Genomic DNA, 13,030 nt, shown 5'->3' on the forward strand with positions numbered 1-13,030 from the left:
AAAATGAAGGAAAAACCCAATGACTCTACACCAACCCAATCCCCCACCCCATCCCTAAATATCAAAGGGCCTGCCCCTTATTTTGTATCCATTTGCATTTGTCAGTGAAAACATCTTTTTGACACTGAAAACTAAGCAGTTAATTACAACAGCATCACATGTAGAGTACACCAAACTTTATTTTCTTCAACAAGAACCAACTGTACAAGGACAATATACATAGTAACTACCACATGTTACCATCTTAAGAAACATGAATAGTTGCTGATCACAGAGATGCAGGAGAGACTGGATGTCAGGACATCAACAACAGATATTGTCAACAACTCAAGATGCAGGAGAGACTGGATGTCAGGGCATAAAAAACAGATATTGTCAACAACTCAAGATGCAGGAGAGACTGGATGTCAGGGCATCAACAACAGATATTGTCAATATCTCAAGATGCAGGAGAGACTGGATGTCAGGACGTCAACAACAGATATTGTAAATATCTCAAGATGCAGGAGAGACTGGATGTCAGGACGTCAACAACAGATATTGTAAATATCTCAAGATGCAGGAGAGACTGGATGTCAGGACGTCAACAACAGATATTGTCAACAACTCAAGATGCAGGAGAGACTGGATGTCAGGACGTCAACAACAGATATTGTCAACAACTCAAGATGCAGGAAAGACTGGATGTCAGGACGTCAACAACAGATATTGTCAACAATTCAAGATGCAGAAAAGACTGGATGTCAGGACGTCAACAACAGATATTGTCAACAACTCAAGATGCAGGAGAGACTGGATGTCAGGGCATCAACAACAGATATTGTCAACAACTCAAGATGCAGGAGAGACTGGATGTCAGGGCATCAACAACAGATATTGTCAACAACTCAAGATGCAGGAAAGACTGGATGTCAGGACGTCAACAACAGATATTGTCAACAACTCAAGATGCAGGAGAGACTGGATGTCAGGGCATCAACAACAGATATTGTCAACAACTCAAGATGCAGGAGAGACTGGATGTCAGGGCATCAACAACAGATATTGTCAACAACTCAAGATGCAGGAGAGACTGGATGTCAGGGCGTCCACAACAGATATTGTCAACAACTCAAGATGCAGGCGAGACTGGATGTCAGGGCGTCAGCAAAAGATATTGTCAACAACTCAAGATGCAGGAGAGACTGGATGTCAGGACGTCAACAACAGATATTGTCAACAACTCATGATAACAAGATTCTGGACTTTACAACTATTACCAAGAAGAGGACGTTCATTGTCATGGACATATTGTACACACCCATGTATTTGATAGGCAAGGATTTGATGATGCAGCCAAAGCAATCCAGTGTACTTGGTGCATGGTGGAGCAACACCTTCATCATGAGTAAACATAGGAAAACATATCAGACCAAACTTTCAGAATATGTATAACAAAGTACAATATATATCCATACACTCATGTGTCTTTTTTTATATCAAACATAATCGTTTTAATTCATTTTCGAAAATAAACATATTCTCATAACTTGTAACAATGTAACATAGAACCAATATCTAAGTTAAACATGCTCAAAATGTGATTATGGCAAAATCAAATCAAAGTATAGTTATCAACTAGGAATGTTTCTCCATTTTAACTGAAAGTCACAATGAAACTGATGTAAATGATAAGAAGGACGGAAGTAGAATCAGACACTAAACTGATGTACTCTCCTTATTGTCTTACCTAGTATACCTGGGCCCATTTGCACATAGCTACTTTAGTGTTAGGACTATTGTAAGCTTATGTTAAAGTATGGGTGTTATGATCATCTTAGCACTAAGATCGTTTTGTGCAAGTGGGCCCTGGTAGGATACCACAGTGACTATCTATATTGCTAGAACCCAACGGAACAATGCCTTGTCTACATTCAATCCTTTCAACTTTGGAAAAAAAAATTCCCATATATGATTACAACATTTCTATGTGTATCTATAGTCACTGGCTGTCCAAAAAACTGAATTGTGAGGAATCTAATCAAGAGAATGTTCACTAACCATACACAACTTTAACAAATATATTGGTCTGCCTCACAGTAAACAGTAAATGCCATGTACGCAAACCGGCAACAGTTTTATCTCCAAAATCCATTTTTGTATGAAAGTTGGTTGGTTGGTTTGTTGTATAACGCCGCACAGCAATGTTCCAGCTATATGACGGCGGTCTGTAAATAATCAAGTCTGGACCAGACAATTCATAGATTAATATCATGAGCATCGATCCACGCAATTGGGATCGATGACATGCATCAATCAAGTCAACGAGCCTGACCACCCGATCCCGTTAGACGCCTCTTACGACAAGCATGAGGTATGAAAACAAAAATAAACCAAATATGGCTAAAATCTTTTTGTAAGTAGTTGTCAGTCATGTTTCCATGCAAAATTATTATCAATAACCATAATTATTTGTAAATAGGTTGTGTCACACCAACAACCAGGTGCAATGGCAACAACAGGCTTGGAATACTGTCAACATGGGTCAGATCTTTACAAATAGATTCACACTGCATGCAGTAAAGCTCCACAATACTTTCTTCAGTGAAACTCTGTTCTTGTACAAACCTGCTTCCTGACATACACGGGCAAACTGATCTAATGAACAACATATATAGTTGGAGTCAAGTGTCAAAATGTTGTCGTATGCAGAATGCCTCCCTGAATACTTTCTTCAGTGAAACTCTGTTAGTATACAAACCTGCCTTCCTGACATACACGGGCAAACTGATCTAATGAATTACATATATAGTTGGAGTCAAGTGTCAAAATGTCATCACATGCAGAATGCCTCCCTGAATATCAATACAAAATAAACATATAATCTTCCTAATAAAATAATGTGATCATAATAAACTACACATTTGATAATCTTAGTTTCATGAGGCACATGGTAAGCAGTGTATGCTTGAGGGATGGCACTATGAACATTATAATAGAATAGTCTCTCTGTTTGGCCATCACATTCTTGAAAATAAATTACTTTGGCAACAACTGCTTTAGACCATAAATTATATTGGCCACAACTGCTTTAGACCACAAACATATTTTGGCTATCACTGCTCGATATGAAAAGTCGAGTTGTTCATTTCAAAATTGGAATTAATGAGACTTAGAACCTAAAAATATTTTGGCCATCACTTCTTTTGAACATGAAATATTTTCGCTGCATAAGTACATTACAATTTTCCACCACTACTCTTCATCAGGGCTATTTCGTTGGGACACTGACATGCAACTTGTTAAATTTTACAGTTTTTGCACATTTTGTGTTTAATATATTTATGTTTAAAATGTGAAAATAGTCAAACAAGTCAAATATCACAGCTGTTTCATAACCAGCAAAAGATTTAGTGAGAATGTCTATAATAAACTCATGTTACAGAAATCCAATTACTTCTTCTGACATTGACAACAAATAGCAAAATGATAAGATAAGTTCAGTCACCCAGTATATAACAAAACAATGAATTTCTGCACCACCCACTGATGGCATCGGCACTGATAGACATGCCCATTATATAACAAAACAAACACGATGGTCCAGTACACACACAACTATTTCATAAAATAAACAATCATCTCCAATAGAAAAAACAATTGGAAAATGAATATCCCAATGCTGATTATTTTCAATGAATACTGTACTCCTTTGTTGACCAAAACATCATTGTTTTGTCAAAGTGACCAAATTGGGACCAGAATGCTTTTGTTTAAAATGGAAGGAGAAATATGTATTAAAATACATGATAAATTAGAAAATTCCCTCGGCTTGTGTAACAAGTTTTAAAATATGATTGAACAAAACTTTAATATTGTAAGAATGAGACCATGTGATACTTCCTACTAAATACATTTCCCCAACTCTCGCTTCATAGTATTTGTACAAATGCCATACCTATAGTTGTCTCAAATATAATAAGTCATGGTAATAATATCTTCATATTTGGAATATCAACAAAAGCCTGGAGCAGAACCATGTCTGTTTGTAATAATTAACAGGCAACTTTGTGGTTATCAAAGCAAACAAACTCACTCAAACTAACTCTTAGCATATACATAGAAACACTGAAAAAAGAAATATAATATGAACAATCTGCAGGTAAAAAGACCCTGGTACAATATATCACAGTGAAGACACTAATTCTTCAAGGAACTGAGTTTTATATGTAATCATGTAAAAATCAGTGTAATTGTAGATAATACTGAGACACTGTCGATACTCCAACATCCTCTATTGTGAAAATGCAGACCCGAGGCTCCTTTCTCCGTTAAACCAGCGTTGTTGGTGCCCTACAATAGGGTCAAGAGTTCTTTAGCATCATCAAGACTCCGCAACAACGGCTCATGTACAGTTCCCACCCTGTACATGCCAAGGATTCAGTATCAGCTGTAGACAAAGGCGTGGTTTTCTCTCATTTCCAACTGCCGTAGTCTCATCGTATTGGACGCGCCACGTATCCGTTGCGACTTGGTTGAGCGGTGACTGGCAGGATTCTCTGTCATAGAATGGTTTGAACTGATTCTACTGAGGCCACTTCCTGGCGAAGATGCTGACACAACCATTTCTGGTCGAACTAGTTCTGGGCGTTGGATGACTGGTGCCGGTGCCGACACCACGGAGAGACCATGTGATGGAGGGGCGGGGCCAAACCGAGGGAGGGGGAGATCTGAAACAACACACCATTACTTACTGACAGAGACTGTTAGTACATCCTACATGGTCACCAAGTAGTTTGGGATTTATGACTTAACATATATAATGGCAGAACAGTTTTACCTTTGTATCTTATTCTTTAAATATTACATGAAGTTTGATTTTACAAAGGAGTTATTATCCATGTGAACTCAAATTGTTTTAAGGTAAGCATGAAAGAGAGACATTGTCCAACAAGTAACGTGTGCATTACTTAATCTACATGCTGTGAAGTTAATTTCAAAGGCCCTAGAATATGACTTGGTACAAAAGCAAAGTAAGAAGAATGAATGCTATGTTTAAACTACTAAGACACAAGAAGTAAATTCTTGAATTGTTTGTATTGAAACTGAAAGCAGACTAAAGGAGACGAATTTATTGTTTTAAATCATACATAATTACGTGTTATTAAGTTCAATACCTTTACTGAAAATACAATTTTATACCAGGCATACATGATGTTAGTACACAAAACATCAGGCAAGACCAGTGACAAAACTGTAGATGAAGTTGAACTATCTTGAAGAGTAAATAGTCATGTTAAAATATATACGGCGGATACACACAAACTAGATGTAATGGTACTGCATACACAATATTACATTTGAGAATATTTCCAACATGCACACATCTAGTTTAAAGTTAGAACAATACAGCAGCTTATAAGGTTAGGTAAAGCACAGCATGTAAATGTTTTACTGGTTGTGTCATGCACTGCTGCAGTGGCTGCCAGATCGTATAGAGCAGTATCATTAGAAGGGATGAAGAGAGACAGGCCCACAGAAACATGATCGACACCCCAGGGTAGCGGCCTCTTTTATTGTCATTCAAACAAACACGAAAACATAACAATTAAACTGCAGACTTATAAATATCAATTATATTTCCTTTCTCACTTGTCTTGAACAATTTTGAACATTTGATTCCTTTCAATTACAGTCCTTGGAATTTGTTAAGATTATAGAATAGGTCCAATTTCATGCAACAATTAGCACTAGACACAAACATATTCGAAAAATAGGGAAGTGTCATCATCATCAAGAGCTCTGCTTACAGTGAACAAAACAATTACTTTTGTTGTTTTGTTTGACGTGTGCAGCGAATATCCCTGTGGTATACTGTTAGTGTTGTGTGACAGACTGCAGCAGCCATACAGACAGCAACCTGAGTCGACACTGATGAAGGTATATACATGTGTGCACTACAGGAAGCTTACGCTCAGTTAGACACTGAGGAAATTCACTGGCCTACCTATCAGATACTCCCAGCCTTTCTGCCCTAGAGTAATGGTAATGGGTTTGATGTATTCAACAAGTAACAGTAATGGTCTAGTAGGCGGATCATTCTCTACACTAATAGTTTAGTAGGCAGATCATTCTCTACAGTAATAGTCTAGTAGGCAGATCATTCTCTACATTAATAGTCTTGTAGGCAGATCATTCTCTACTTTAATAGTCTTGTAGGCAGATCATTCTCTATAGTAATAGTCTAGTAGGCAGATCATTCTCTACTTTAATAGTCTTGTAGGCAGATCATTCTCTACAGTAATAGTCTAGTAGGCAGATCATTCTCTACAGTAATAGTCTAGTAGGCAGATCATTCTCTATAGTAATAGTCTAGTAGGTAGATTTTTCTCTACAGTAATAGTCTGGTAGTTAGATCATTCTCTACAATAACAGTCTAGTAGGCAGATCATACTCTACAGTAATAGTCTAGTAGGCAGATCATTCTCTACAGTAATAGTCTAGTAGGCAGATCATTCTCTACAGTAATAGTCTAGTAGGCAGATCATTCTCTACAGTAATAGTCTAGTAGGCAGATCATTCTCTACAGTAATAGTCTTGTAGGCAGATCATTCTCTACAGAAATAGTCTAGTAGGCAGATCATTCTCTATAGTAATAGTCATGAAGGCAGATCAGCGTTAGAAACAAACAGTTGTCGTCCACTAGTCCTTATAATGATAACATGTAGCAAAACCCTTAAAAAGGGCACATTTCTACTTGTCCTTATGATATTGGGCAGTTTGGCAAGGACTATAGGACGAGTGCCAATTTCTACCGCTGCAGATCACTCTCTCCCGTAATAGTGAAGAAGGCAGATCATTCTCTACAGTAATAGTCAAGAAGGCAGATCATTCTCTCGCCGAACAGTCAAAAAGGCAGATCATTCTCTACATTAATGGCGACAGCAAAACTTCATCAAGATGATGTCATGCATCACTGTACCAATACATACAGTAAAAAGCGAAATTGATGACTTTATCTTGAAGTTTCTCAATAAAAGCATGAACTGATGGTACTATGCATAGCCTATGGATTTGTGAACTTCCTACCCAGTGTCTTTAGTATGTCTTTTCAGTGGCCACATTGCTTTTACGCTTTGGTGAAAACCTCTTAACTTAAAAGGAACAGAGGTTGTAAATGTGAAAAATGGAAAATAAAATGGAAACAGGAGACTTTATAAAGTTAATATTCCAATGTCTATTTCAGAATCAGGGTCTGATTTTTTGGGAAGGGACTTTAATTATGCAATGTGATCTGTACAGTCGAGCATCGTAACAATCCTCAAGCACTGGCAGCAGCTTTAGGGTTAACACACTTGATTCTCAGGTACAACACATATTAGAAAAATCTCCCTTTAAATCCTTTCCATTTCTACATGAAGACAAAAAAAGGACATTTCTGACAATCAGGATAAGACACTTTTCACACAAATAAAGACACCGACCATCCACATCCATTTTCCAAAGTAATTGTTTGAGAAACAGTTATTGTATTTTTCAGCCTCGAATATTGATACAAGGCTATCAGCTTAAAATCCCATCACCATCAGACCCTTTCAAACCTTCTAATCAACCTTGATCAAAACCTAAATGTCAAAACCTCTAAGATCAATAAACACCCCAAGCAGACATAACATCATCAGACAATATGTTCCTAAAAGTCAAGCTTGAAATGTCTATCTCACACAGTTGCCTTAGACCATGGATTAATATCCTTCTCAATCACAAGCCCTCTATATACTCAACACCATATTACACCCTGAGGTATATATCTACCACCACATTACACCCTGTGGTATATATCCGCCACCACATAACACAATGAGGTATATATCCACCAGAACATAACGCCCTGAGGTATATACCCATCACTACATAACACCCTGAAGTATATATCCACCACCATATTACACCCTGAGGTATATATCCACCACCACATAACACCCTGAGGTATAGATCCACCACCACATTACACCCCAAGGTATATATCCACCACCATATTACACCCTGAGGTGTATATCCACCACCACTTAACACCCTGAGGTATATATCCACCACCACATTACACCCCAAGGTATATATCCACCACCACATAACACCCTGAGGTATAGATCCACAACCACATAACACCCTGAGGTATATATCCACCAGAACATAACGCCCTGAGGTATATACCCATCACTACATAACACCCTGAAGTATATATCCACCACCATATTACACCCTGAGGTATATATCCACCACCACATAACACCCTGAGGTATAGATCCACCACCACATTACACCCCAAGGTATATATCCACCACCATATTACACCCTGAGGTGTATATCCACCACCACTTAACACCCTGAGGTATATATCCACCACCACATTACACCCCAAGGTATATATCCACCACCACATAACACCCTGAGGTATAGATCCACAACCACATAACACCCTGAGGTATATATCCACCACCATATTACACCCCAAGGCATATATCCACCACCATATTACACCCTGAGGTATATATCCACCACCACATTACACCCCAAGGCATATATCCGCCACCACATAACACCCTGAGGTATATATCCACCACCACATTACACCCCAAGGCATATATCCACCACCATATTACACCCTGAGGTATATATCCACCACCACATAACACCCTGAGGTATATATCCACCACCACATAACACCCTGAGGTATATATCCACCACCACATAACACCCTGAGGTATATATCCACCACCACATTACACCCCAAGGCATATATCCACCACCATATTACACCCTGAGGTATATATCCACCACCACATAACACCCTGAGGTATATATCCACCACCACATAACACCCTGAGGTATATATCCACCACCACATAACACCCTGAGGTATATATCCACCACCACATAACACCCTGAGGTATATATCCACCACCACATTACACCCCAAGGTATATATCCACCACCACATTACACCCTGAGGTATATATCCACCACCACAGTACACCCCAAGGCATATATCGACCACCACATAACACCCTGAGGTATATATCCACCACCACATAACACCCTGAGGTATATATCCACCACCACATAACACCCCAAAGCATATATCCACCACCAAGTCCCTCTATACAATGTATCAGCTTAATGCCCTGAAATAACTGCATGCATGTCATCCCCCAAGGAAAACACTGCACTCTGCAAGCCACCATACCTGGGTCTCTTCTCCCATGTGCACTGAGTATTCGAGCCTTCTGTGTGGGCGTAGTTGTGTCTGACCGCCACTCTGTCTGACCACTACTCCGAGCTAGCAGCCGATTCCTCTCCGCCTCCGTCTCGACCATGCTACTCCGGTAGTCCGTCTCTGGCACAATGGTGGCTGGTCCACTCCTGTTGGCTGCAATAGGTTTCCGTGACAGCTGTCGTCTCTGGAACAAAACAAGGACACTTTTCCAACATTTGTACATGACAACCTTCATCTACCATTAAACATATTAAACATTGAATAATCATACAACAAAGTTTACATTTACACACCAGAATATAATTAAGAAAACAAATTTCAAAATTGGATGACTTTTCTTCGAAAAATATTATCTGATCAAGACACTTAAAGGAAACCTTTTCACTATATCACTGAGAATGACATCCATCACACAAATATGTAACCATGAAATAAGAGATGCTTATATGCAAGGAAGCAATGCTTACACTGACACTGAGCGCATAAACACAGCTGACAGTGAGCATGTCAGTGAATGAATACAAATGCTAATAATATACATAATCTACAAGATACAATGACTGAAAGAAAACATGTCATGATGATTACAGTGAGTGAGCTAAGCTTGACTGACAAGTGCAGTGAGAGGAGTTAATCACACAAATGAATTGATGAGTGGGTGTTGAGATGACATGCTCACACAACCTTGAAGCCAGCCAGGGGGCACTAGAACCCTGACGTCTAGACACCTGGTGTCATGACAAGCACATGTTGTGTGCCTCCTAGAAGCCAGCCAGGGAGCACTAGAACCCTGACGTCTAGACACCTGGTGTCATGACAAGCACATGTTGTGTGCCTCCTAGAAGCCAGTCAGGGAGCACTAGAACCCTGACGTCTAGACAACTGGTGTCATGACAAGCACATGTTGTGTGCCTCCTAAAAGCCAGCCAGGGAGCACTTGAACCTGACGTCTAGACACCTGGTGTCATGACAAGCACATGTTGTGTGCCTCCTAGCAGAGTAAGACAGTTCCAAGTAAACAGGGATAGCTAGTGACAGAAGGATAGAAAGACAAAACATATGAAGAAATATTCTACAGACCTTCCAATCAATGATCAGTAAATCCACATGATATAACAAAACCATGATTCCAGGCATCAACACGGCGGGTTCACATTATGTCTTTATTAAAATGGCAAATAAATTAAATTTCTCAAAATGTTTAATCAGGACAAGCGAGTTTACAATAATCTCAACAATATTGCTTCAGATTCATTCCATTTCACATCTTACACAATGTTTTGACTACTATGTGATTACCTCCCTTACAAACTGAATTTGAGAAACACAATTTTTCCACCGTAAATGAGCGCAGTAGTCTATTCAGGCTACATCACGTACATGGTCGCGGGTTAATTCTTGTGATGAACCGGCACGTAGGCATTGTCTCCATCCCATTATTGTGGTGGAATAAATAACAATCACTAGAATTATATTTTGAATTGTGGCCTTCAAAATATTGAACAGGCAAACCAGAGATTGATAGTGTGAGCTTCAGTAATTGGTATATGAGTACAATGACAAATTATATCATCATTGTAATACAGGAGAATTAGTTACTTATGTAGGCTCAGACTAGGCATCTGGCGGGCACGGGTGGCCAAGTCGTCTAAGGCGCCGCGATTCGCTGTGTAGAGTTGCATCCCTTGGGCACGCCAGAAACCTATGACTGGGATCGAATCCCGGTTCGCCCCAATTATGTTTCTAGGTTTGTCGGCACCATACCCGTGCTCATGAGTTTCACTGAAGTGGTAAACGTCTGAGACCTGCATCACTTCGGGCTTTCCTCCCACATTAAGCTGACACGCCGTGATATAACTGGAATACTGTTAAAAGCGGCGTTAAACCCAACTCACTAACTCACTCACTCAGACAAGGGATCTAATCTGCCCTGAAATTGTCACGAGGGCACCAGCTGACTAGGGGGCTACAAGAATTAGGATGAAGTGCTATGATGGTTCATTCTGAAATCTACAGCAACATAACCATGTGTGTTACTTGTATGATACAATGCGTGCAAGTCTATAGTTTAGTGAATGCCATGCATCCATGCTGGACAGGTCTACCCTGTATCCAACAGTGAAGCTAGCTACAAGCCATCTTCTAGAAGCCCCACCACATCTAGCTTGTGACACAAATCACTTACCTGAAAAGCTGGGACCGTTCTCTCATTCACGTTGGCTAAACTGGCGTTTTTGCCCTGCCATCGTGTTCCATTATTAGGCTGAGTGGATAAATGAGTATAGGGTAAGGTATACGGCCCTATAGGTCTGGTCAAGTAGGCTGGGGGTGGGATGATTGGGTGGGGGGTGGAGGCCATGGCCAGGAGGGGGAAGGAGGTCGCTAGGAAGCTTGTGGGACTTGATGCAAAGATGGACTGAGACGTCACAACAGGTTGAGAAGGCACGAGGTTAGAAGAGAGAGCGGCGTGAAGTTTGGGAGAGTATGAGTGAAAGTGGTGACTTTTGTCATGCAAGTTAACTTTGGTGTTGTTGTGTGTTAGAGATTCGCCGTTCCCTCCACTTGTCTGAAAGTTAGAACAGAGTCAAACCCTTCAACACTAATCACACACGCAAGCCACAACATACAACGTCAGTAGCACCTTAAACTCCACACACTGGTACACAGGTATCTCATCACCATGACTACAAAGGGTCTAGCACTGGCACATCACTGGTTTCTCACAGTTCTGAGACTTTAATATTCCAAAGAGAACATTCATTAAACTTCAGCATCACTTTTTCATTGAAAGGAGTTGAATGAAGATACTTGTTATCTTCAGATACGTCAGGTTGTTATTTGCACTTTCTCATAGAGAACTCAGATGTCAAGTTTTGTAGCCTTGGTTACTTATTGTTACAGTATAATCCAAGTTTGTTTCCCAGGTACCGGTACATCAGTTAGATTCAGTTATTGCTGGTTATATGAACACCACAGCCAATTATGGCAGAAATGTATTAGACGAAGCATACAACCACAGTACACCAATATCACAGAACAGGATATGGTCACAGTTGTTATCAATATCTACCAACTTGACAACATTACCGACACACCCCAAGCCAATGATAAGGATAGGTTTTGCACATACATATAATCACTGACAGGTGTTAGTGAATATTTTCTCCTGCTAACATCTATTGCTAATTATACCTATCTACCAACATGCATATGAATTATGATGACCAAACTATTTGCAATGCCTGAAGCAAGAGAGCAACCATTTCCGTTAAAGCTATATAGAATTATAACATATTTGTTAAATACACAAACTCATCAAGACATTAGTTTGGAAGGCATTTTTGGTATGAGGAAAACATATTTAGGAAAAGGGCAGAGCAAATTAGGTTGATTGAGATTTCAATACAATACTGCAACCAAATATATAATAGGTCAAAGAGTTAAGATATAAACTTTAGTCACATTGTTTAAGCACTACAATATAAACATATTGAATTAAGAAGTAACAAAAATGAACATTTCCATTTTGTTACACAGTTAAACTAAAATTAATTACATAATTAAGATTTTGTTTCTGATAGTAATTGAGAACCACTATAACCAATCAACTAATATTGACTCTTCCATGATGTTAAAACTACTGCATGAATCATGGCTATCTAAGTCTAACAAAGTCACACAACAGAAACTACAAAAAGATGTATGTAAGTATTTCTCTATCAATTATGTGTTAGTCCAGAAAGTATAAATATAGTCAAAACCTATATCAGTCAT

The 13,030-nt window shown here is 39.3% G+C and overlaps 2 protein-coding genes across 4 annotated transcripts in view; one reads left to right on the forward strand and one right to left on the reverse strand.

Annotated features, from left to right (window-relative positions):
* Positions 1-203: 203 nt before the first annotated feature.
* LOC139473889 (tubulin polyglutamylase ttll6-like) overlaps positions 204-13,030 on the reverse strand; it is a 51,252-nt gene continuing 38,425 nt past the window's right edge. The window contains exons 16-19 of one of the 3 annotated variants that reach the window (XM_071256687.1): positions 11,442-11,822; positions 9,227-9,440; positions 5,987-6,013; positions 204-4,709 (exon numbers count right to left, since the gene is read on the reverse strand). In XM_071256687.1, the coding sequence (XP_071112788.1) occupies positions 4,426-4,709; positions 5,987-6,013; positions 9,227-9,440; positions 11,442-11,822 (906 nt within the window). In that variant the 3' untranslated portion in view covers positions 204-4,425. Of the gene's footprint in view, positions 4,710-5,986; positions 6,014-7,068; positions 7,134-9,226; positions 9,441-11,441; positions 11,823-13,030 lie in introns of all 3 variants that reach the window. The other 2 variants (XM_071256703.1, XM_071256695.1) reach the window with 2 other exon arrangements.
* On the forward strand, positions 501-1,229 carry LOC139454479 (uncharacterized). Its single transcript, XM_071236215.1, has one exon. The coding sequence runs from the start codon at positions 501-503 to the stop codon at positions 1,227-1,229; it is 729 nt and encodes a 242-aa protein (XP_071092316.1).

The sequence above is a fragment of the Haliotis cracherodii genome, unplaced genomic scaffold (assembly GCF_022045235.1).
Source record: "Haliotis cracherodii isolate W230 unplaced genomic scaffold, xgHalCrac1.p SCAF_1, whole genome shotgun sequence".
NCBI lineage: Eukaryota > Metazoa > Mollusca > Gastropoda > Lepetellida > Haliotidae > Haliotis > Haliotis cracherodii.

Excerpts from the sequence above, each read along its gene's own strand:
- LOC139454479 (XM_071236215.1), top strand. The coding sequence starts at position 501 with ATGCAGGAGAGACTGGATGTCAGGACGTCAACAACAGATATTGTAAAT.